Below are 25,959 nucleotides of genomic sequence, written 5' to 3'. Positions count from 1 at the left end.
AACTAAGGTCTAGAAGTGAGTCCTGAAAACACCTGCGACTGAATTTTTATAAACCGTCTTCTGATTCTTAATGTTGTCAGATGAGCTTCTTCTAGTAAAGTTTTATGCTACATAGAAAAAGTATCAGTAAGTCTTGTTTTGACAACTTCTCAATGCATGGTGGAATTTCTGTCATTAAAAGATCTAGCAATACTGATAGACATTGTTCTGCTTTGTCGTTCAGCCTTTCCCCATCGGAACAACACATTTCGGTATGGTTCATGGATGAGCAGCATTGCAATAGTAGACACTAATCCATGAGAAGAAATTATAAGGAAACATATATTGTTCATTGCTGAAAATTGAACATTGATGATTCATTGGTTGTAATCACTTGACATAACATTTCCTACTCGATGAGCTTGCAACCCTCTTCGCGAAACTTCTACTGATTTGACTGCTCTCTTCCGGAACATAATTTTGATTGCGTCTCGATAAGGACGATGAGCGATTAGCATCACAAATGTGGAAATGGACCCATGGCCAGTTATGGTTACAACGCAAAAATTCGTAAGAGCCTGGTTATAATAGTCAATGATGACCACTGTCAAAGCTGAGAGAGCTGGGAGAAGGAGCATGCATAAGGGAACGGCCAATTGGATAATTAACGCAATAAAGAAGTGTTTCTGCATTCGATAGGTTTTGGGAGACATTTTCAATGGTTTGACTTGTTGCATTATGTTCCAACCAATGTATATCATAATTGAAAAGACTTCAATACCACAGATGATCAGATACAATACAATTGCTCCTAGATGATATACAAAATCTTCAGCAAGTACTAGTAGAGGAGCCTTGTAAATGTTGTCAGGCAAGCAGGGCAACTTCTGAAATCATTCAATAAGATAATTCCTTGGGGGTACAAACCTGGAAAGTTCGTTGCAAAGCAGGCTGTTGGTCAGGACATAGATACTTGAACGGTATGACTATTACAGTAATATAGTGTACACATATCCATTTCCTTCGACACATTGCCCAATAATATTTAGTACGGAACATGCACACTTGGTGAAATCGATTCTCGAATAAAACTATTATAGAGGTTATCATAACTGAAGGAAACTTATAAATAAGCGTTTTTTGATTTGAACTTACACCCAAATATAGCAAAACCTATAATAGTTTGATCTAAAGTCGAAAGACCGAAATGTCTCAATATCCCCAATGGATGGCCAACAAAAAGGGGTATCAAAACGAAAGGCATTGTCAGAAATCCCAAAAAATAATAAAATAAAATAATCCAAGTGTGTAAGTTAACTAAATACCATTTGACTGAACTCATTTGAATTGGAGTCTTAGTTAAAATTATATAAATCCCGAAGATATAAAGAGGTGTCGATAGAATGGTAATGACATGCAGGGTAGTTGATAAAAATTGAGGGGAATCAAAATAATTTACATCAGGAACACGAGTACTGTTCATATTATAACGTTTGGCTGCAGTAGAATGATTAGGTAAGCGATAATATGACGAAAAATTAAATATTGAGTGTTATTGCGGTTAAAAACATCTGCGCGTCGACTTTTAGCCCCATATATGTAGATTATACCCTCGAGAGACGAAATTCGCAAAATTTCAAATGTCGCGAGTTGATCCTTTCTACCGTTGTTTTTAAAAAAATATTAAAGAAAAATAAAAATTGCCTGAAAACACCTGCGACAGAATGTTAAATAATTGTGTTCCGATTCTGAATGTTGTCAGATAAAATTCTTTCTGTAAAGCTTTGTGCTACATAGAAAAAGTATCAGTAAGTCTTGTTTTGACAATTTCTCAATGCATGGTGGAATTTCTATCATTGAAAGATCTAGCAATACTGATAGACATTGTTCTGCTTTGTCGTTCAGCCTTTCCCCATCGGAACAACACATTTCGGTATGGTTCATGGATGAGCAGCATTGCAATAGTAGACACTAATCCATGAGAAGAAATTACGAGAAAACATAGATTGTTCATAGCTGAAAATTGAACATTGATGACTCATTGGCTATGCTTGAACTACCTTGACTATAAAACTCATATGCCAACGAATACGCACAATATACTAAAGGTATTATGATAACAGCTATTGGAATCGCTGTCTGAATAGTTATTGAAACAAAAAACTTCTTCTGCAAAGCCATAGTATTCTTTGATAACGAAGCCACCTTGTTCTTTTTAAGTATATTCAAAAATGTCAGAATAACCAGTGCAATTATAAAAGTGAACTCTGCAAGAAGTTTGACTGCAGTAGTCCATGCGACTACCGTTGCATCTTGAGTCAACACAAAAATAGGACCAGAGTAAAAGCAACGGAGGGTGCGGAGTCGCTGAAATATCTAAATATCATTGGAAGTTATTTCAATTTCGAGTGTTGTTACCTGAATAACTGATGGTCCAGCTAGACTCTGGTCTGGCACCATAAAGTTAAATGGAATGAAGTAGGTGCAGGCTACAACGTAGCAAAATCCAATAAAAATTCTTCTAGCACGAATCCAGAGTTTATTGGAGCCAGCGAGGAATGTATATCGATTTTCAAATAAAACAAGAATAGAGAGAACAGTCACTGGAAAGTTATAATGATGCGATTATTTAGTTCGTAAGAACTCACTCCCAATTTCTATCACTACTACAGTAGTCTGCAACGCGAGATCCATCCCAATCATTGTAAAAAGTCCTAAAGCATATCCAGCTGCAGCTGGGAATAACATGTAAGGGATGACTAATAAACTCAATGTGACATCCAAAAGTGCACTCCAAAAATGAACATTAAACATGAACCATTTCACAGTTCCCATTCTTTTGGGGGTTCTGAATAGGATAAGATATCCAACAAAGATATGAATGGGTACTTCCAAAAATGTTAAGCAATGAAAAGAAATTTCAAAGAATTCTGCAGTATTAATAAAGCTATACTTCTCAGTGCAACTTTCAGACATATTAATCAAGTAGACATTTTGTGGTGAATATTTTTTTTGGCAGAGCTATAACCAAGCAGCTATGTGTTCAAAGTTTAGACGTAAGTGTGAAATTGGGGAGCGTGATCAAATGAAACAAATAGACTTTGGTCATTTAAGCTAATCAAAGCCCTTGCTTTTTTCATCGTGCACCTGCTTCCAATTTCTTGGAAAAGTCGAGATCTGTCATCAGGTATATGGGAGATCTTGTCAAACAAGATAGATTATTTTTACATGGTTCACCACTTTATTGTTTACTAAATATTTTTTGAAAGTCAGGATCGTCTGGCGCTTCCACGTGCACTCTGTTGTGTAGTATTGGAGTTCGGAGCGGATACTCTATTCTCTCAATTTCTCAGGCATTTCCCAAATAATGCTGTCCGATAGGGTTCATGGATTAACAAGATTGCAACAGTAGATATCAATCCGTGTGACGAAATAACGATGAACGCAAAATTATTGAATGTCTGATTGTAATAACCAGTAGACATCGAGTAGCCGCAATAAGAAATTGGTAGAATAAGAATAGCAAAAGGAATAACTGTTTGGATGACTATGGAAATAAAGAATTTCCGTTGTAGTGCAAGAGTATTTTTAGATAGTGCCGCGCTTTTGGTTTGTTTTATGAGACTTTGAAAGGTCATGTAGACAAGAATTCCGAGATAAGAAAATTCCACAATCAGTTTAAGCATAGTGACTCTGGCGACAACGGTGGAGTCGAGAGTGAATACAAATATGGGACCGGTATAGAAGCAGCGGATAGTTGGGAGCTCCTAAAGATGGAGCTTGTAAAGTTTTCGGTCTATTGACTCAAGGGGAAAAAAAGCTCCGGGAAAAATTCTGATTCCAGTCAGATCAAGCCGTTCTAACTTTTCGATGAAAAAAATTGTACAAAATGCTTTCGCCCAGGCTTTAATTTAAACGTCTGCAGGGCAAACTCACTTTTTAAAAACCCTAAAACCGAGAACTTACGTTCAGGACTATCGGAACCGCTAGATTAGGATCAGGGACTTGAAAAATGAAAGGAATGAAATAGGTCCATGCAACTATATACAAAATGACAAAAGATCCTTTCCTAAACCGTTTCCAGAAAACTTCTCTAGAAGAAGCCAAAGCTGTGTATCGATTCTCAAAAAGCACCAAAATAGAAATTATTGTCACTGAAAAAGGAACAGAATTTTTTTTTTTCAAAAAAATAGTTTAGTTAACTCACTTCCTATTTCTATCACCAAAACAATCACCTGATAGACCGGGTCCAACCCGATCCATATAAAAACACCAAGCGAATAGCCAGCAGTAGCCGGAAAAATACAATATGGAGTGACTAAAAATGTGAACGAAACATCGAGCATGGCGCTCCAAAAGTGAACATTAAACATGTATCATTTTACATTTTCCATTCTAGCTGGAGTTTTATAAACTATCACATAGAATACAAAGACATGTACAGGAATTTCAATAGCAGTCATCACATGAAAAGCCAATGCCATAAAATCCGATGAGCTGAAGTAGCTGGTTTCTCCGGAACAGTTCGGGATAGTCATTTTAAATAAACTGAAAAGTTACAACACGGGAAACCGCTGAGACTAATTTTTCGTAGTCAGTCGGTATTAAAAAGGTGAGACAGCTGAAAATTTGTGACCAAAAAAACAGAACTTTATGACTCCGATGGGATTTCAAAAACTGTTTGATGGCTGTGCATATATTTCAAAATGAGCTCATCAACAACTTCTTTGAGACTATAATATATCACCGATGTTATATGTTTAGTTCACTGAATTTAAAGTATAAGTTTATCATTTTTAGGAAGTGTGACTCTGGCAGAGAAAAACAGGTGGAAGATTTCCTGGAGTGTCATTTCTGATAGTGACTTCATGTATCACATCACATTTAATTTAAAAAAAAAACTTTTTTCAGAGATCAAACTGACTATGAGTGATCAAGTGGGCGCAAATCAAATATTATATTAATTTATTTTTGAATTCGAAACTGAAAAATCCCTTCGAACCGTCAAAAGACATCCCTCGTTTCCCTATTGAATCTCCCAGGACACCTTCACACATAACACAAAGCAACAATTTCCCCCCTCTTTTCCTTCCCCCCGTTGTTATTTAGGCAATGGATCATCCCACAAGACACAAAAGAGAATAGAAAGATTGGATCACATAATATTCAGTCTACGCAGTATCTCTGAACTTTTCTTATCTTTCACCTGACTTTTATTCTTACATCCCGATCATTTCTGCTTTGTGTTTTGAATCGTTTTCCGACCGGGATCCTTCAATGATTTGAACGACCAACACTCGGAACACAACGGACACTAGGAAATATTTGACGATGTAAATATAGTGGGAGGAATTCAGATGTGGCGTGGATCTTCGAAGATTCTTCTCATCTTATCTTGATGTCATCTTCTTTGATAGCTTGAAATAGCTGCCAAGACTTTTCAGCTTCAGTTTTTTGAGATTACAGAATCGTAAAAACATATTTTTATTTACTTCACTTAGTCTCAGTCTGTCAAGATAAGTCAACGGTAACTATATGAATTTTGATCTTATCTACTATGCTATCTTCGATCATTAAGATTATATATTGTTTGGTTGTGTTAGTATTTTATAATTTGATATGAGGACATCAGTGTTTCTTGAAAAACAATCATATTAACAAAAACTAGACAACACTATAATTGATTTGACAGGAAGTTGAGTGTCATAAGGTGAATAGAGGAAATTGACAAACCTACAGTGCTATTCATAAAGATTATGTACATAAACTTGTAGTTTTACGTTGAAAAGGTGTAATTGTGAGTATTTATCGCGTTGTAACTGATTGACAGATAAACTGCACTGTTTGTTGAGTTTTGTAGATCAAATCTTTGGTTTCATTTTTTAAGTTGACAACTTTTATGTACGGACTCTCTCCAGTGAGTAATGAATTGGTTAACATGGGAATGACCGAAAGCCAAAGAGATTTTTTTTAAAGATACTTAGGGAAATGATAGACCTTACCCCAACTAAAACAAAACAAAAATTTTACGTGCCCCTTTTGAGGTCCCAGTGAATGGCAGACAGAATTCAATTGTTTCAATTTTTTTAGTTGAACCACTTCGAAATATCATAACTCGGTCAATTCAAGAGATATCTTCCCAAACTTAAATGTAATCCCAAGATATAGACCAAGACTACATAAAAGGTAACAGACTCATGTTTACAGCTGTGACTCCCCGTGTTAATACAAATCAAAATAAGAAAACTTACACTTCTCATGAGAAAATTTTTACATTACGGATGTGTGTGAATCTCTCTGGAAGAGGTCCGTACAAAAAAGTTGTCAACTACAAAAATAAGGAATCCTACAACCTATGGAAATTTTGAAATGATTTTTCTTTTCAATTGAGAATATAATGGAAAATTGCGCTTTGAGAGTCATTGACCAGCGAAATAAATGTATTTACAATTTATGATCATAAATAATTGCTAAACAATGTGCAACGGTTCACAATTCACAAGCAGACTATGAAAAATAACGTTTTACACTTATTTTTTAAAGTTTTAAAGTTGAGTTATAGAGTATCTGAGAGTTTAAAAAGATGTCGTGGTGCATTTACTGATTCATTTACTGCAAAGTTCATTCCGGAGATCGCCGGACCCTTTTTCAGCTCATTTCAACAAATATTTTCATCTTCCTGCACTTAAAAAGCAGCAACTCGACAACTTTCAGAAAAATGCTCATCACGTTCTCACGTTTCTCGCATTCGACCTTTCATAACTCTTTTCCGATTTTCAAAACTGACTTCAAAATATGATTTCTTCTTTTTCTATGATTTTTGGAACATGTTCGAATAAATAAGCTCCATTTTTAGCAAAAAGGAGCCCATTATTAAAATAGTTTTTTTTTAAACCAGGTCGGCACAATGTATTATGAAGCTTTCTTGTAGTAATTATGACGACATGATGACCGAGATATTTCAATGTTCTTTTCTGAAGCATCTTATCATATTTCCTCTTCCCTATGTCAGCTTTTTGTGATCATTCATCATTGTATGTATAATTCATTTCCTGTTTTTTCATTTATCCAGCTTCATTGTATCTTTACCAACCTGCATACCCACCAACATCCCTCATTCCAATCCCCCTCGTCCCCAAAAACTTCAAAACAAAACATTTGAATCCGATACTTTATCAAGTCCACATCTTTCTATGGGACAAGACAAGTTCGGCGGCCTATTAGATTTCCGAGTTAGATGGGAAATCGAAGAGTGGAAAGGACTACGGTAGCCTTAATTGCCTATCAGGACGATTCGATCCGCCTTTTTCTGAAAAATAAAACCAAGCTATATCTGTATGTATACATACAGAGATTAAGGTGGTTACTGTACCGATCAGAAATCTTTCTACAATCTTTGTCAAATCGTTTTTCGACCCAATTTTTGATTTTCTATAAACAAACCATTACAGTACCCGAGTGAATCGTTTCCATAAAATACAGTTTGCTCAGGTGCCCAATCGTTTCATTTTGAGGATGGAAAGATCCCCAATCCAACAAAATGTCTTTTTTTCTGTTCGTGATCATTGTTGCTCATTCTTTGTTGGTACAGTGTGTAGTATGCATTGAGATTTGTGGTTTTGTTAGCTGCGTACGGAATTTGGTTTCGCGAAAAAAAAGAGCAAATGAGAAATGGCGTTTGATTTTTTCATTTGTGTCGAGAAAGATACAAAGCTAAATGAATGAAATAAATCGCTCGGGGTTTCGAAGCTACGAGCTGCGTCAAAAGACTTTCCAGAAGAAATACAGGTCGGCATGAAACAAGTGAAGATGGCAGGCAAATTTCGATTGAGCTCGGTACGACAGTAAAGGATATGGATGGATTTCTAACATTTTGTAAAAGAACAACCACTGGATTTCCTACCGAAAGTACGAGCGTCTTAGGCTTGGTCAAATTTACGCTGAATAATATAAACGAAAATTGATAACTACAAACAATTTTCGAAGAAATCCTCTAAGCTTGAAAAGGTTTTCCAGATCCAGAAACTCTCATTATTGATGCAGGAAAAAAATTTTAATAGGTAGTGAACTGATTCTGTGGATAAAATTGATTCGATCTAGTAATAAATAGTATTTGCAAACTTCCAGGTTCAGTAGAGAGAGAAACAGAATGCTAAGTTCAAAGCTTCCTAAAAATTTACTGCACTGCACAGACTGTTAAATAAACAATACATTGACAAAGTGAGACAATTTTCGAAAATTAATTTCAAACTCGGTGCGCGGATTTTTGTTTCGAAACCGCAAAGAAACTTTCCTATTACACTTGAATTGGTTGCTTTTAAATTAGTTTTAGATCATTTTATTCCTTACGCAAACTGCCAGGTTTTTGAAGCTGAAACAAATTTTCTAAGCAACTAAAAAAAGAGTATAAACTAAAAACATCTCAAAGACATTACAAAAGGCGTCGTCACTTCAATGGGAGTCGCGCTAAATCTACCGTAATCCTTGCTGTTTACCGACAGACGAGAGAAACCGTCTCCAAATTGTTCTTACTTCATTTTATTGTAGGTATCGTTATATTACTACCGTGAAACCTGTAATAGAGGTACACCCGCTAGCAAGAGTTTGGAGCATCCTATCTTGGCTCTTTTTTAAGATATGAAATTGTTTTCAACGAAAGAAATATTCTATGAACATTAGGCTATATTTTTCATTTAAAAGATTTGATATATTTATTGGAAACCAAGATATACCGCGGCAAACAGGCCCCGCTAGGTGCGCCTCTATTACATATTTTACGGTAAATTTCTCTTTAAAATCTGTGTGAGGTTACTGTGCAAATTATTGAAAATACTCCTTTGATCTGTGGACTCAACTAGAGATTCTCAGTTTATTGTAACTTCAGTTCTCCTAATTAAGCTCCAATTATGTCTGTAATTTCTCCCCTCTGTTTCCTCCATCCCGCCACTAAAATCTTTGCAGACTCCACACAATTCTTGAGCCAACATCAAGTTGTGACTTCTGGCCATTTGGCTCAACACCAGGTGCGAAAAAAGAACTTGCAACTCATTCAGCCACAAAATATTTTCTTCGATCTCTCTAGCATAGGGTTTCCCCTCCTCCTTTTTGTGTCTGATAAAAAACGTGCTCAAGGGGGAGGGAGGGGGAGCAAGAAAGAGCACATTCGATGTGTGTATGTAGTCTTGTGCGCATTATTAGCGCCGCAGTGATCTGTAGTGTTTTGTTAGCTGTTTGCTCTGCGAGCAATTGTTCACTATGTTGATATAGGATACAAAAGTGCTCAGGTTGACTCACAGTTTTGAAACGATTCGCTGTTTTATTCATTTGCCTCGATTGGAGATTGAGTAAACTTAGTTTTTGAAAACTTTATACATAGAATAGTTGATTTTCTTGTTCTCTCTTTTTCAGTCTTGTTCGAAATTTTGAATTTAAAAATCAAAATGAATTTCGATAAAATTTGTTCTAGTTTTTTTGCTGGAAAACGCCTGAAAACAATAGTACTGTGAATTTGCTAAATTGGACAAACACATCCTGCAACAAGGATCACTGTTAGACCAGTTTTCATAGGTAAACAAAATTTCGGAATGTTATGTTAAGGTTACTGTACTTCTGCAAGATCAACATTGATCTATGAAAAATAACTGGTCTCTACAAAATCAAGGACTAAGTAAACCGTGAAAAAGCTCCTCCAGTAAAATCTTTTGCTTATATAGATGGAATTTTTTTGACTAATGTGACTAATACACAGAATCGAAACTTCGATTAAAAAATTTGAATCTCATTCACTCAAAAAAACAAGTTTCCATATCCATCATCTACCCTCTTATCTCTCCACAATCACTTTATTTCTTTCCTAAATTTTCTCTTTTTCTCTTTGTTCGTCACACCAAGCTTCACAACACATACGATCAAATGATCAAATCGACTATTGGCGATGGCGATTCACCCATATCCAAAACACAGATCGAACATATCCGACCCGTTAACTAGAACAATTTCTAATCGTACGAAGAGTGTATGTAGGATGGTCAGGATTGTATGAAACACACTTTGGTCTACTCTAACTCCGCCCCGTTTTCCGTTTGATCAAGATGTACCTGTTATGAACGTGTACGTTGTGGAATGAAAGGCGGGAGGAGCGGGTCCTTTAAATGGCATGAAAAAGATTGATGGAGATTTCCGAGCAGTGTATTCTGTGTTCCGAAAACTGTATTTAGTTCCGACCATTTATTTGTGAAATGGTATGTTCCAGCATGTGGTTGTCCTGCTGTCCCAGGGTTATGGTATTTTGTCTTGTTTGTATCTTCAAGTATTCCTATATCATGTATAGTAATATGTGGCTGCTCAGAAGTTTTGATAAATGACAGAACGTTATACCTTAAGATCTTGTTGGAATCTCGATTCTTCTCCAAAAAATTTGAAGAAATTTGACAAAATTTGAACTATTTCTCATTTTTTGGGAGGTGGCGTATATTTATGACGCGGCTGTTTTAGCGACTTTTTGGTGGTCTAGACGTATTTTTCGACATTTTTTTCTCAAAACTTGGGAATATAGGTTTTTTGATGCGCTGAATTCGATTTTAATAACGATTTCCCAAAAAAAACAACTCACTTTCCCGAAAACACCGATTTCGAGGGGTGGCGCATATTTATGACGCGCACTGTATGTCTTGAAGTACTAAAATTACTTTCTGCAGATTTTGCATTGAGAAAAATGCCAGGACACCTTTGAATAAAATTCGGTGACTCCAAACATTTTTAGACTAAATTTCAAATTCTTAGAAGTTATTAATAGCAATTCTGAATAGACGTGATTTGTATAAAAAGGTCTATTTTTGGAATTACGAAGTCATCCTGTGTAAACAGAAGTTGGTCAAGTTTTGACAGTTTATACTTGCAAAAGCCATAAAATACTGGAGAGACTTTGGACAGAACAAGTGGCCTATAAAAGTACGTACATAAAAAGCTTATTATATTAAAGTATCGTGACGGATTCTTAAATTTTAAAATTTTAAACTGAAAAATTAAAAAAGCCATAGCGTTAAGACCGCTACTGTAGGTGTGTGAATCCGATGGTAGTAGCTTCTCCCGATATGATTCTCTATATTCTCTCACAATTCACCGGTTCCGAAATCTCTATCTAGAAGTTGTAGTCTATTCAACTATTCTGTTTCTAACTGAAAAAGAGACATTATCAATACAAAATAGATGCCTCTCTAGTACAGTAACCTCTAAAACGTCAGGTTCCCAAATTTTCGTAAAACTTCAAATATCTTTCTACTTCTCCGATATGCCTTGAGATCTAGGAAACAACCATCCACTGATTTTGATTATACTTTGATTGTGTCTTAGTCTTTCTGATCTTTTCGTCTTTTTCCGCGAGTCTCCGGCCTTACGAACATTGATAAACAAGATCAAAATATATCATGCGCCTTCATGAATTGATCAATCCTGTCCTCTACTTATCTTTCCTGTCCTCCCAGCTAAATTTTTCTCGAATTACATACTTCCAATTTATAGAACGAGAACATTGTTCACACTTATCGGATCACTACACTACATTTATTTTTTACCACCAAACCAGGCGTCGCTTGTTATCATTGAAAATTCGTTTATCCGAAATGTACTATTGCGAGATCAAGATAGCACGGAGGGGGAATTCTCAATTCTCTGCGTGATGTTCGTACGGATTTTCGAAGAACGATTCAATACACAATGGGGGCGGAGCAAAACATTTGAGAACAGTTCGAGATGAATTCTCGGAAAAAATTGGGAACCTCGATTTGAAACACAAATTTTAGTCGGGATAGCGTTTAGTCGGATACTCTTGAATACTATCCTGCACTCAGAAAGTATAACGGCCTCAGTGAGTTTCTAATAGGAGTCGTACTTAATTTCCAGAACAGTTTCTAAATTCTTTACATGCCTTGACAGATACCTCCTAACTCAATTGTTTGATATTCACATTGCTAGGAAGCGCGAATACATAATGTTCTCAGTTTTGAAGACCGTTATGTTTTCTTCTCTTGTTTGTCTTATGTAAATAAGTGGCAATAAAAGCTTGACTATATTCTGAACCCCGCAAAAAGCTTAGGCATCTTCCTTTAACAATTACAGTAAGCTAAATTCTAGGAGCTTACGTGTAAGTTCAAAAACTGCACGAGATGGACTACCATACTCCTGTGTTTTGCGCTGATGTCATATAGTGCTATAAATATGTATAAATTCTTGTTATTTGGGCTAATTTTTCGTGTTGCATTTTTAAAATTCGGAACTGTTTCCAAGTGGTTTCAGTGCCTCGGGTAGTCATAGTTCATATTGCACAAAACTACTTCAGTTCTGTAACTTATAAGATTTTTGCCGATTTCTCAATAGGTTGAGACTTGTATAACTATATTTCAAAATTCAGATAATATTAAATGTATCTGATCAGCTAGAATACTTTCATTCCATTTCGGACAGTAAAAACTAATCAACACCCTATATTTTTCCCTTGGGGTACTGTAGCATGTTGAGTTTCCTGAAGCATGAACAAATACAGGTCTTGCTAAAGCTAGACCAAGTATGATTTATGTGATCCAAGGTCATCAATCTTCCACATAGTTTTACTCCTCTTTATCAAAATGTTTTTCTCAAAGCCTTCCAAATTCCAATCTTTGCCTGGTGTAGTCGCCCACTCGGCGATCAACATTTCAACTTCGATGTTTCGTTGAACACTGCGCGTAACCCATGTCTTATCACCAAGACTGGGGGTCCAACTAGACTATAATTTTTGTTGTTTTTTACTATCTGTTGTAGCCAGACTGCAAAAAACTTTGATCTATGTTTTCCCGACTATGCAAGGTATGTTATCATTATGGCCAATAATTGTTGTCTTCATTATCATGCTATCAAACTTTATTTTTTGATTTGAAAACACACAAAACATGGGATCCTTGCTACTCTGATCAAAACACATCGTTTCTTCCACCTCCTCCTCCTGACTTCTTCTTCTTTATCCCCACTTTTTTCGTACTCTCCTCCATTCTACGTCCATGTCCACCCAATTCATGTTAATGATCTCCGAAGGCACCTGTAGAGGGGTGGATCCGGTTTCGCTTTCTTCTCCCATCGTCCCAACCGCTTGTCTCTTCTTCTTCTCTCTCTCCGATATTTCTTCGCATCAAACTATGGACAGTTTCGCGGTCCCCCCCTGTCCTGCCAGTGCTACGTGTTGAAGATGGAGACTGTCAGAACTTAATGGGCCCACTTACATTCCGTTTTATCCGCTTCCCCCCCCCCCCCATCTTGTTATGCACTTCTCATGTCTGGAAGTTTTTCTATTAGTCTGTTCACAGTTCGGAACTGTTTCCTGTTTTTAAATATTCAAGGAAATTTGAATATAGTGACGATTTTGATCTAGTTTCGGTACGTTGCCGTCTCCGAATTTATCCGAATTCAAATTCATCTATGTTTTACTGATTCTCACGTCTGCATTTATCAGTTTTCAAAACGTACAGTAACCCATTTATATATTTTGATAAATTGTAGCGTAGTTTTGCACGGTATTTAGAAGTTGGAAGGTTTCAGTAGGGAAGATAATTATCTGTGCAGATTCTATGTGTGATAGCCTTTTTCGTATTCGAAATTTAAACATTTGTAGGTTCTGATATCAATCTCTTGAATATCCTAACAAACTGCCGTAAATTTCCCGGCGGGACCATGTTTGAGCCTGACCTAGGATAACCCTCCACGTTTTGAATAAAATACGAAAAGAAATTTCATGTTTTTTTTTCGATGAACTCATACAACATTCTAAAAATAAGATTTTGTTCTATTGAAACCTTAGAAACTCCATGAATCTTCAAAAGATGCATGATAATAATGATAATAATAAATTCGTATGATCTCCTTTTGTGATCGAATAAATTCTCTGCCCCCCTCGTCTAGCTCCATCGTCATTTTCTCACATAATAAAATTGTTGAAACTGAAGTAATCAAATTCTCTTTTTTTTTGAACTCCACGAGACTCGAAACGAAGAATAAGATTAGAACGCTATTCCGGGTTCATTCTCTTTAATCCTTGAACTTTTGTTCATTATTCACGTCTACAATTTGCTTTTCCGTTCGATCACTCTTCCGTGCTTCATTACATTCTAAAAAGAAGACTCTCGTCTCTAATCTCACACGTTTGTAGTTCCTGAGAGTCTCCCTTTTACTTATTCACGGCATATTCTATGATTATGTGTGTGTCCATTGAATTTTCAAAGATCGCACATTCTGTTTCGTTTCTTTCCCATGAGCAAGTCTGAGTGAACGAGGAAGTAAAAGAAAAGGGGGAAGCCGTCTATTATAAAGGACACAAAATATGAAAAAGCTTTCTTTTCTGATTGAAATTTTTAAGACAACATCCAATAGTTCAAATGTATTTGCTTGCTTTTGCGTTTTAGCACTCGTTTTAGCACCGCCTTGATTGTTACAGTAAGCTTGCAAGAATGACGTTACATCTACCGTAGAGTTGTTTTTTGTTTATTTTTGCTCTGTCAAATGACCATGTTTTATTCTATTTTCAATAGTCAGCTGAACCAAAAAAACATCATTTCGCTAAATTTTCGCTCATTATCCAACTTTGTGAAAACTCGTGACTAACTAACTTTCGCTTAACTGTAGACATATGTTGATCACAAACCCTTTATTATTATGTGTATTCACAGAGGGATGCAAGAAATGAATTTAAACGTAAAAACTGTTTATGTGGATCCGAATTCGATAGGATTCTAATTCTCTTTGAGAGGGCTAGGTGTACGCGAACCTGAGGATTCGGAGGATCTGCGGTGTGTTTTGTTGAGGGTTTTGTTGTGTTTTCAACGTTAAGCTAAGAATTTCTGTCTTCTTCTTCTTTCATAAAATGTCAATCTGAGAAGTGCGGATACTTCCATATTACCGAAATCTCGACAATTTCCTATTTTTCCGCTACTTTTGAGCTCTTTTGAGGCGCTCGGTACCGTTTAAAAAAATCATATCAAACGAACGAGATTTTTCTTAAACCTATGCTAGTAAGCATCCTGTCTGAATTGAAAATTTTAACTTCTGTTAGTTTTTATGGCATCGATCCTGAATTGAAAGTTCCCTTAAATCTCATAATCTAGAATTCCCAACTTTTTTTTCTTATCTGATGGATTCTGTGTTTTGAATATCCAGTGCTTTCATGAATCCCTCCAACTTTTTTTCTCCCGATATTTCTGAAAACAACTTTTTCAATACTTCTTCATTGACCCCAAAATCTCTTATACCCGTCTTCCCGTACTACACGTATTCCCGATGTCTTCGCCTTGTTTCTTCCCCAAAATATCGCAAAGCCTTTTCGATCTTTCCACTCGTTTTCGAATTCCTCTGTATTCATTTTACCTGTAATACACCAAATATCTTCTATCAACTGAATAAAACAAGAACTGATCAATAGAAACTGTTTCGGTCGTTGGTTGATCAATCTGCATACTGTATGTATTGTGATAAAAATAAGAAAAGAGAAAAGAAAAAGGGAAAGATCAAGTGAACATAGTGCAGAGAGACGCGCACAAAAGACGGAAAGAATCCAGTCGCACGGTGACGCCACACGCAAATTGGCAACAATGCGGCCGGGGTTGAAACAAGAGACACTTTTGCGGAGATTGTGATAATATGGAAAAACACTTTTTGGAAACCCGAATCGTATCCTTCCTGACTTTTTGATCTGTTATCTTCTTGATCCACTTTGTAGTTTTTCCGTCATCTTTTATTTATTTGTTCTTCTGCATGCTTCTCTCCTCAACCTTATTCTTGATTTCAGCCCTATCTATGATGCTAACATCTTCATATCTGGATCCACGACCATCATCCTCATCATCATCTGTATCTACGTCATCGATGTCCTCATCCCCATCCACGTCATCTGAACAGTGCGCCGTGTGTGGCGACTCGGTTAATGGGAAACGATACGGTGCGCCCGCTTGCCTCGGATGCATCGTCTTTTTTCGGAGAGCGGTTATCAACAAAAGTCAATATAAATGCTGGAAGAAGGGGAATTGTGTGATCACTTTTGGTACGTGTATTATGATTCCTTGAAAAAGGAGAAAGAACTGTTCCTGATTCATCTTGTTTTAGCTTCCCGATGCGTCTGCCGATGCTGTCGATTGCGAAAATGTTTCCATGTTGGGATGAAACCGGAAGGTTAGTTTTTGAGTGTAAAGAATAGGAAAAAACTTGAAAAAATGCCACAAGGGGTTTAGGGTGAACGGTTAGGCACAGTATACTGGTGTAAACAATATAGAACTCTAACGAACAATAACCGAGGAGACGGTAGTCTAGAGCTAGGAAACATGAACAAATTCAAAATATTAGGGGCTCACATCCGTTAAATTGATTCCTTAAATTGGTTAAATTGAACTGAATTTTTTCGAAGAGCTCATTCGAGTGCTCCAAGATATTCAAAACCAGAAACTCAGCTTCTGAAACTCGGTGAAAATTTTCAACCCCGATTATCTCATAGCACAAGTAGCTTCTCTCATGACTATCTCTAGGTTGATACAATCTCTTCCTGTTAATATCAATCAATTATTACGATGAAGCTACATATTTTCTGTCAATCAAACCCTCTTCTTTCTCTCTCTCTTTATCCCCCTATCAATCTCCACACAAACCTTCCAGTTTGTAAAAATCCCAGTGAAAGTACCTATATGCAGAATGCAATCTTTTCAATCTTGTTACGCAGTTCGTTGTTTCATTTACCCATTTCGCCGAAAAAATAACCTAACCAATCCCGTGAGACGCATAGCTACCGTAATCGTGTACGCCTCTTCTTCCGACGGTGTAAAGAAAGGGTTTTTGCTAAAAATCATGAACGGGAATGGGAAATAGAGAGAAAATATTGTTGTAATAGTTGTGATGATACAAAGAAACCAAAGGTGCTGGAATTTAGAGAAGAGTTTGCAAAAGCTGTGGAAAAGCTGTTAGGAGACGAACAAAAAAACAGTTTCCTGCTCTTGCAGATAACTTTTCAGGTGAAAGGTACCAGGTTAGGAGATAAATTTAATAAAAATAACTCCAGACCCATTCTTCATCTGAGAAATTCAACCCAACTCAGCCCCCAAAAAACCTTTCCTAGAAGCAAAATGACATTTTTATAATGACTCTGTTTTGTTGATCATTTTCACACCAGTCTTAATAAGTGTGTAGATCAAATGTGCTCTCCTTCACACAACAATGGGATCAACAAAACAAACCTAAACGGTCCTTATGACTGTCCACCACCTGTTCCATTAGTGACGTCACCCTAGTCCGTCGTTTTTTGTTTCTTTTAGGTCCCTCTGCCTTCACATTTCTCCTTTTTGCAGCCATCCAACGTCGAGACCTTCTTGGACCAAGAAAGCCGAGGACGATACTCACCGGTGACAACATGAGCCAGTCGATCGAAGTTGCGATGAACTTCTCGCCGAGTCCACAATCCAGTTGTGAGAGTGAAAACGGAGGTGAGTCTGGGTCCTAGATGTTTTTAATGAAAATCTTGACTTTTATAGCTTTCCAATCAGACTGTCAACTTTATTATTTCCATTTTCTAAATTTACAGATCTCACAAGCACCACATTCGACATCGACAGTCTCATCCACCTCCAACGCGACCAACGGGCCCAACACGAAGCCTACAGTATCCATCAAATCGACGCGATCGGTTGTGTTCAGATGAAGACCTACGGAAAGTATCACAACAGAGCCAGAGCTCATGACATCAATTTCGTGTTGAAGTTGGGATTAGAGAACGCGAATGAGTGGGGAAATCAGTTCGAGCCGTATCGGAGTTTGAGTCAGAAGGATAAGAATTTGGTGTTGTCTGAGTTCGGATTTGGATTCCTTTTGATCGATCAGGGATACAAGACTGCGCAGAGAGCGGATGATGGATTCTGGTTGCTTCAGAATGACACGTTCATGCATCCAGACTACTTTTTCGCATTGTCGGAGGAAGATGCAAAGAGGGAAAATGCTCAGCAAAAGGCAGAGTGAGTTACTTTTTATTTGTGGTTAGGCACTTCAGACAGTGATTGGAAAGGTTAGGTATAGCATGTGTTCCAGAATAATTAAACTAGATTGAGTTACTGTAATTAATAAATATAAATTAATTTTCCAGATTCCACTACGCGTTTGTCAACGAGCTGGTCAAATGTGTGAGTGAGCCGTTCAAAAAGCTCCAAATCGACGAATTCGAATGTGCCATCCTGAAAACAGTGCTCCTTCTGACTCGTAAGTTTCCGTTTTCTTCTATTTATTTTTCCCTATCTATTCAAGTTATCAAAATTGTCATATTTTCAGCCTCGTTTCCCGGCAAAGTCGCCTACAAAGACATCGAGTACCTCCACAACAAATGCATGTCTGAACTCATGGAGCACTCCGGCCAGAAGTCTCCAGATGGTGGTCCAGAACGATTCGGGGAGATCATTTTGCTCATCAGCTCGATTCGGTGTGGAGTGAAAGCAATCTACAACCAGACTCGAGTCTCCGACATTTTCCATTTGATGACATTCGATCCATGCGTCAGAAACATCTTCCTGTCCTAAAATATTGCCTAATCATCGTGTCTCATATCCATTTTTCTATCTTCTAACCTATGATATCATTTCATTACTCCATGCAATCTCATTTCTCGAAACTTACAACTATCTCATGTACATTGTTCAAAATCTCCCCATTTATGTATTTTTTGATAAATTATTTGATCACGGAAGAAGTCTTTCTCTCTTATCTTTTTTTCTTTTCTCTTCTGTTTCGGAGCGTCACTTGTTATTTTGAATCCATTAGGAACCAATGGTCAAGATAGACATCAACAGTTGTTTTGTTTGTTCACACTCTGTGTGTTGTTTTCTAGACACTGACAGTAATCTCATCTGAAGATTTGGCCCTAAACGCCAATGATCAGAGACAGAAATGAACGGGAAATTAAGTTTAGGATATGGGAATGAACATGATGGGAATTCGGAAGGAGTGCTGCTGGTGGACATGTTTTAATGACATCGACTAGACTCTCTTTATTTTTGAGGGGTAAGATACCTATGACCTGTCAAAAGTTGATGTCACAAAATGTGTTACAGGATGTGAATGTCTCAATTAGTCGGTGTCGGGTGTTTTGGGTTTTCATAATAACTGTTACTAGTGAACTTTTGAGCAGATTTTTCACATGTAGCTACTGAGTTTATTATCCTTACAGAGTGTGCCACGTTGATACTGATTGATGTTAACTTTGGTAGGAGTGTAAATATAAAAACTTAAGCTTATTTTTTTAATTGACCACTTTTCTGTGTTTACATCATTAAAGGAGTTACGGTCTTACGGTTCAGTTTCTGAGGCACGACCCTCTGTGGGCGTGGCCTGTTATCAGAAGAGAGAGTCAGCAAGCACCCAAACGTCAAGAAAATTTGTTTCGATAATTAGTAGTCCTTACAAAGAAATTGTCAACTGCAATAGTAAAACTCCGTGTTAGACATAGATAGCCTAAGGAAGTAAGCATTATTTGATAATAATATTCTCTTGATACTTTGAAAAAAAAACACTCAAAGCTGACCACATCCCTTTTATTGCAAAAAGAAAAAAAACTTGATTGAAAGTGTTTGCCCAATCACGAAGCTACTCTAAACACATTTGTCACGAATTTTGGAAACTACGTGCTTTCTTCTCTGATTCCCACGAAAAAATTTGCAGTATTTTTCTTGCAAAGTGTGTTTTCTTTAGAAATCATTTATTCCTTGAATAAATTAAATTTTAAAATCAAGCCAACCCCCCACTGGCAGAAACTCTCTTTTTCATGAAACATCCAAAGAGTGTTTTTCGATAAGGCTGGTAGGTCAAAACCAAAACGACGGATCCGAGAAATGAGTGAAAGGAGAATGTACAGACCATAACAGAACCAAAGACTGCAACAAATTTAAAAATGAAAGACATTAATGACCAAAAAGACTAACCTTGAGTATTCGGCACCTCTAAAATAAGAAGTATAACAACAAATATTGGAGGAATAAAACAAAATGAGATAACTGAAAATTGGGCAAATATTGCTTGAAAAATTGCACGATGTTGATTGATATTCCTGTTCGATGTCGTCTTTTTGTGTCTTTTCAAAGTGGAAAATATTTGAAATGAGAGAACTGAAATGCCGACGAATAGAAGTGTGATAAAAAGAATCATTAGGCCGAATGAGACAATAACTAATGAGTTCACCTCACGGTCATAAATTTCCAAGCTGGGGAAAGTTGCTAAAACTTGTTCGAGGTTGGGAAGGTTCTGAAATAATATCAAGAAATTTATATCATTCTGCTTTGTGACCTACCTTCTTGATATAGCTGTTCTGCTGCTCTTTGGTTATGCTTCCAAAATAGAAGAAGATGACGAATGAAGACATAATGAAATGGAAAAAAACAATCAATCCCCAATATACGAATTTCTTCAGTTCAAGTCGACGATTAATTGTCACTATTGATTGATGCTTTCGAAGAAATGCAGAGAATATTGCTACCTCCTGAATCCCCATTAAAAAGATTTGAATCGTCATTTGAATATGAGAAGAGACACCGAAAACATTGAACATAATACCGGTAGTGTACCCACCAATAACTGGAAAAATTGGTATTGGTTTCATGAGAAAAGCGAGGTAAACATCCATAATAACAGTGGTTAATTGGAAATATAATAGGTAGTACCGGAAAGTTTTCATATTGGAACTTTTGAATAGAATGAGATAAACAACTAGAGAATTTGTGAAGAAGTCGATGATGCCTGCGATATCAAAAAGAGAATCGGCGGCATTTTGAAGTTGAGAGTTCAACTCTAAATGCATTGAGTATGGAAGAAATGGAGAAGGAACAAGAAGAATGTATTGACATGCATGATTATATTAAGCAGCTGACTTTTTTCCACCTGGAAGTGCTGAAAAAGACGTGTTCTGTACTCTACTATATTTATTTATTTCATCGAAGGGTGTAAACTTGAAAATGAATTAGTTGGAAGATTTATATGAAAGAGAGGCTTAATATAAGGAATGTTAGTAATTTACTACAAGAAAATGATCATGGTTGCATTTTGATATTCTGTACAGATCTAAAAATCATGGATACTTTTAACAATAGTAAAAAACATATCAAATTTTTAAAGCCAGTTCGGTCAAAACGACACAAGAACACACAGTTTGTTAGAATTCAAAGTTTGTGAATAAAAGAAACATTCTTATTTTTCCTCCTAATCAGAAACCCAAAAGTTGCGTTCCGGTATGGCGTATAAGTGAATATCAGAACCAGCGATCCCAAGACCGAATGAAAGGAAAATATGGATACCATGATGGAGCTTAAAACTGAAAATTCTAGGTTCAGACTGTTCACGTTCTCAATTCCGATTTATGCATACCTTTAGTATTCGGTATCTCCCAAATGATAAAGATAATTACTGTGGTTGGAAGCAAAAAAGAAAGAGAAATAACTAGGAATTGGGCGAAAATTGATCTAAAAACGTCTCGATGCTGGTTGATGTTTCTTCTTGAGACTGACAACATATGTTTTTTCAAAGCGAGAACCTCTTCATTCATACAATCCAACATTTCAGTTTTATATTCTCCCAGATTACAAATGTCTTATTATTGTATTTAATATGGAAAACAACACGAAACCTGCTTGGACAATTTCGATATCTCATGTCTACTTTCGCAGTATACTCTATCGTTTACAACTACGTGGATATCATCACTCATCCATTGGTTCTCGTTGAGAAACAAATGTATGTGGTTGTTAATCATGGACCATTGCGATATACCGAGTGGTTTGGATTTGTTTTAGTTTGTAGGTCTCGGAAAGTTGGGAGAGAACGAATGTGCATTTTAAGGCATGTTTGGTGCCTCATTTGGCCTCTGAATTTCCCTACTTTGCACCGAATTCATTTTCCGATACATCATAATTTGCCAGTGAGCCGGACTCCGTTATAATTTAAAAATGAAAAAATTCTAGACACAACTATCGCCGTTATATTGAAGGACCCCGTGTCATTTTACTCTTTACTTTTCCATTTTTTATTTCTGTAACTTGGTTTCTCACTTGCTACTTTGGATTAGTTATAACTGTTGAAAAACGTCAAATGTTGAAGATTCCAATGTTGGCAAACTATGATGAGGATTCGGCGGAAATTATGTTTGCTGCCGGTTTATATTGGAGTACAGATGGAAAGGGAGAGAGGCACTGGTGTATAAGGGATTGTCTAGCGTCCCTAGGATTGACAATGTTGATGGTAAGATTTGGGTGACAAGAAGTTTTGGCTAAATTCTGATATTAGGGAATCTGTTGCTCCACTATCTTATACTGCGGGATCAAAACTTATCAGAAAATGAGGGAAATGAAAGATTCGTTGAGTAAACAAACCGCCGCATTGAATAACCAACTTTTCCTGACTTTGATTCTACAGGTATGTTATCACCATAGTTGTTCTTTAATTTCAAACAAAATTTTTCAGACAGTCCTTCCGTTTGCTCTGATGTATGCACCTGTCGGATTACTATTCTTCCTCCCACTTTTCGAGATAAACCTCGGATTTCTCGCCAGTTCTGCTGCTGGTTCCACAGCTATCTACCCCGCTTTAGAACCCCTTATCGCTATTTTCTGTATCAATTTGTTTCGTAACACAGTGCTTTGTAGAAAGAAGAAAATAAGCACAGTCTATGATTTATCTTCTACAGTTGCACCGGCATAAAGTTGGAAAATGTTATACATATAATCTCTGATCATTTCGAATTAAAGAAAACTTATTAGATCCTAATCTGATTATCATTGAAACTTTGAAGGCCGATAGCATATGTGTCATTTTGACTAGTTGGAGGGTTATTCCTGCCATTCCCACGACATCTGAATAAATCTGAAAGTTTATTTATCATGTTAGTCCTCCATAACTCTTTAAATATACCAATGATCGCTATCCGATAACTTTTGATGATAAACATATTTGGAAGAGGATCAATAACTGGGTACAATGCAACCATATCTGATATTAATTTACTAGAATATCCCATATTCACATTAATCATTGGGCACAAAAAGAACACCAATATAGGGATATACATTATGACAACTGGTATCACAGTTTGGATGACTAGAGCGTTGAATAGTTGTTTTTGAAGATTCGCAGAGAATTTGAATTTTTTTTTTTTTTCAGACGTGACTGCTAGCTGTTTGGTGATATTGAAATAGCATTTCGTACCAAGAAAAAAAGAACAAAATATGGATGATGTCTGAATATACGGACTGTGTTTCTATAATTGAGATGGGATAACAAACCACCATCATCAAACAATTCGTTACAGCCACCCAGGCTGGTTCATTGAAAAGCAATTCGCCGTGTTTCCCACGCTTGTAAAATTTTGGACAAACATAAGATATCCGATCGGTTGTTAAGTCAAACGTCTCCAGAAATCGAAATTTCAAGTATTCATCGGACTCACTATCTGGTAAATATCCATACAAAAGTGCACAAGTCCACCAGAAAGCATAGATAAATGGAGCCATAAAAAGTAGAAAGTATTTTTTACCAGAAGTGTAGCGATGATGAAATTTGCTGGGAATTTGAAATTACACAACTGGAACTTGCCTATAAACGTTACCTGTCAGTGACACTATATCGATATACAAAATGAGATGCCAGGATAGCCATTGACATACCAAAAGTTACACCATAGGCTATCACCAATATCATAGAAAATTGGCGATTGAATACACCTCCTGGAACGTATTCTCGAAACACTACCACAGCGAATTCATGAGAGAAAACTGTCTGAAATATTTATTCGGATTCAAATATTATTCACTATGGGTTACCACATCCGCAACTAAATCCAGTATAGCGTAATACATTTCAAACACTGATGTGTAAATCATTAACTGCTTGTAGCTTCCCAACGTTTTTGGGGACTTTTCGACAATCAGCCAGCATAAAAATGAGTTTAAGACGAGGGAAATGCTGGTGGAAGCAAGTTGAACAAACGGAGCCATGAGATGAAATGAAAATGAGAATGAGGGGAATGCTTGTCGAGCTTGTTATGGCTGTGATATAACGGTCCCTATGGATAGTTTGGTGTACGTAGACCAGGGTGTTCTCGGAAAACAAATATAATTCTTACCTATATAAAAAACAAGCGTGGGCGCTGTCTGTGGATTTGTCTGTCTGTTTTTCAGGATGTCCGAATTTTATTTTCATTTTTGTGAACTCGAGTGGCGTACCCGCGAGAAAACGCGCCGAAGCTGGTACGAGAACATTGCAGTTTTAAAGATCTAAATGAAAAGTAAACTACATAAAGAAAGCAAAACTAGATTCTAGTTGATACTTCCCGATAAAAACATTACGAATTTGAACGGTAAATCAGAACCATTCTACAATCATTCAACACAAATGGATGATAACACTTTTTCCATAGCGGGAGATTTTAAACCCACCCAGTTTTTCAGAAATTTGACCATAGTTTGTGCAGACTCCATTTATGTATGTTAACTCATCTGTTACCTGACAGTTTTCTGAAATTTCAAACTAAAACAACGTCATCACTTTATGACACACCACGATCATTCTAGTCAATTGTAGCCAAAGTTGTGATATGAACTCGAAAAGGTGTGGGCTTCATTGTCTGCCAAAACGTTACTTTTTGTGTCGTTTTGAAGTCTAGTTTGAACTCGAGAGACTGAAATTAATGAATACCGCATTAAAATCATACGATTGAAATCGTTATTTTCCTAAAAGTTTTTAAAACCGGCACTATACTTCTCAATTTTGCTTCAATTAGTTTCAAATTGTATTATGAGGAGTAAAATACTTTCAGTTTCAAACTTTCATTGATATAAAGTCAATCCGCAGCAATTTAAATCGAATTATGGCTAACTTTTTCTCTCAAAATTCAATGCTGCATGATCTGCTTCTCTAATCAAAAGATGAAGCCTCCCGAATACTTTTTCAGACGAAATGTTCCGGATTGTTCAGTGAAGTCGAGATTATTATCCTTAGAAAAATAGTTGAAGATTTATAAATCCGATTCTTTCAGTTAAAAAAAATAATCCAATGGAAATGCACCGGATTTTCTCGATAGATTTTTTGGACACAAAAAAGTTTTCAAAAATAAAGAAATAGTTCTGATTTTTCAAGGTTATCTCATGAGGACTGCAATGCTTTCCGTACTCATTGATTAAACACCGATCCGCAGAAACATAATTCGAAATAAGGATAACAAAGGTCTCATCCCCAATTATACGTATGCACTCCCTTCTCCTCGATCGCCTTCTCAGATATCCGCACGACGCCGCATCGTGCGTAGGTTGATCCTCGTTTTCGTAGTTTCTCGCCAGTTTTGACGTTTTCTGTTTCGTTTGGAGATGAGATACAGGTCTTTCGAACATCCTACATACGCGAAAACGTATCAATTTGTACGATGTGACAAGAGAAAAAGAAACAAGATGAACTTCCAGGAACAGAATATCTCCCTATTGATAATTTGTGTGATGACGAATTCTATTCTGACCCAGTATTTTCTCTATAAAATAGATTCAAGACTTATGTGTTGATCTTTATCTCGCTTCTTTGTTTTAAATAATAGCTTCGAAATTCCAACAGGATATTCAAAAACTTTTTTGAATCCAGAAAATCTATCGAGAAAATCCAATGCATTTCCATTGGATTTAATTTTTTACTGAAAAAATCGGATCCATAAATCTTCAACTATTTTTCTAAGGATAATAATCTCGACTTCACTAAACAATCCGGAACGTTTCGTCTGAAAAAGTATTCGGGAGGCTTCATCTTTTGAATTGAGAAACAGATCATGTAGCATTGAATTTTGAGAGAAGGAAAAAGAAGGAAAACGATTCGAATAGATAAAAAGGTATATTGGTGACTTCGAAACCTTGAAAAACTGTCCTTTTTTACAACTCACGTAAAACTGGCCCCAGTTTCAAAACGTGTTGCATA

General features: G+C 36.6%; 6 protein-coding genes across 6 annotated transcripts; 2 read left to right on the top strand and 4 right to left on the bottom strand.

The window, feature by feature from the left end:
• Positions 1-356: 356 nt before the first annotated feature.
• Positions 357-617, bottom strand: GCK72_020203 (uncharacterized protein; the record flags this gene model as incomplete). The annotated part of the gene is made up of 1 exon (XM_053733442.1): positions 357-617. One exon carries the CDS (start codon positions 615-617, stop codon positions 357-359), a length of 261 nt encoding a protein of 86 aa, XP_053582355.1.
• A 1,193-nt stretch (positions 618-1,810) lies between these two features.
• On the bottom strand, positions 1,811-2,814 carry GCK72_020202 (uncharacterized protein; the record flags this gene model as incomplete). The annotated part of the gene is made up of 4 exons (XM_053733441.1): positions 1,811-1,995; positions 2,040-2,346; positions 2,398-2,582; positions 2,628-2,814. 4 exons carry the CDS (start codon positions 2,812-2,814, stop codon positions 1,811-1,813), a joined length of 864 nt encoding a protein of 287 aa, XP_053582354.1.
• Positions 2,815-15,737: 12,923 nt separating this feature from the next.
• Positions 15,738-15,962, bottom strand: GCK72_020201 (uncharacterized protein; the record flags this gene model as incomplete). Its single annotated transcript, XM_053733440.1, has 1 exon — positions 15,738-15,962. One exon carries the CDS (start codon positions 15,960-15,962, stop codon positions 15,738-15,740), a length of 225 nt encoding a protein of 74 aa, XP_053582353.1.
• On the top strand, positions 15,796-18,545 carry GCK72_020200 (uncharacterized protein; the record flags this gene model as incomplete). Its single annotated transcript, XM_053733439.1, has 6 exons — positions 15,796-16,039; positions 16,102-16,167; positions 17,331-17,465; positions 17,564-17,990; positions 18,119-18,231; positions 18,301-18,545. 6 exons carry the CDS (start codon positions 15,796-15,798, stop codon positions 18,543-18,545), a joined length of 1,230 nt encoding a protein of 409 aa, XP_053582352.1.
• Positions 18,297-23,999, bottom strand: GCK72_020198 (uncharacterized protein; the record flags this gene model as incomplete). Its single annotated transcript, XM_053733437.1, has 6 exons — positions 18,297-18,541; positions 19,944-20,262; positions 20,309-20,592; positions 23,453-23,565; positions 23,612-23,781; positions 23,826-23,999. The coding sequence occupies 6 exons, from the start codon at positions 23,997-23,999 to the stop codon at positions 18,297-18,299; spliced, it is 1,305 nt and encodes a 434-aa protein (XP_053582350.1).
• GCK72_020199 (uncharacterized protein) lies at positions 22,099-22,707 on the top strand (the record flags this gene model as incomplete). Its single annotated transcript, XM_053733438.1, has 3 exons — positions 22,099-22,248; positions 22,294-22,422; positions 22,471-22,707. The coding sequence occupies 3 exons, from the start codon at positions 22,099-22,101 to the stop codon at positions 22,705-22,707; spliced, it is 516 nt and encodes a 171-aa protein (XP_053582351.1).
• Positions 24,000-25,959: the final 1,960 nt, after the last annotated feature.

Source organism: Caenorhabditis remanei, chromosome V, assembly GCF_010183535.1.
Source record: "Caenorhabditis remanei strain PX506 chromosome V, whole genome shotgun sequence".
Classification (NCBI taxonomy): Eukaryota; Metazoa; Nematoda; class Chromadorea; order Rhabditida; family Rhabditidae; genus Caenorhabditis; species Caenorhabditis remanei.
The sequence above is the reverse complement of the archived record's forward strand: the minus strand, read 5'-3'. Positions and strand labels throughout refer to the sequence as shown.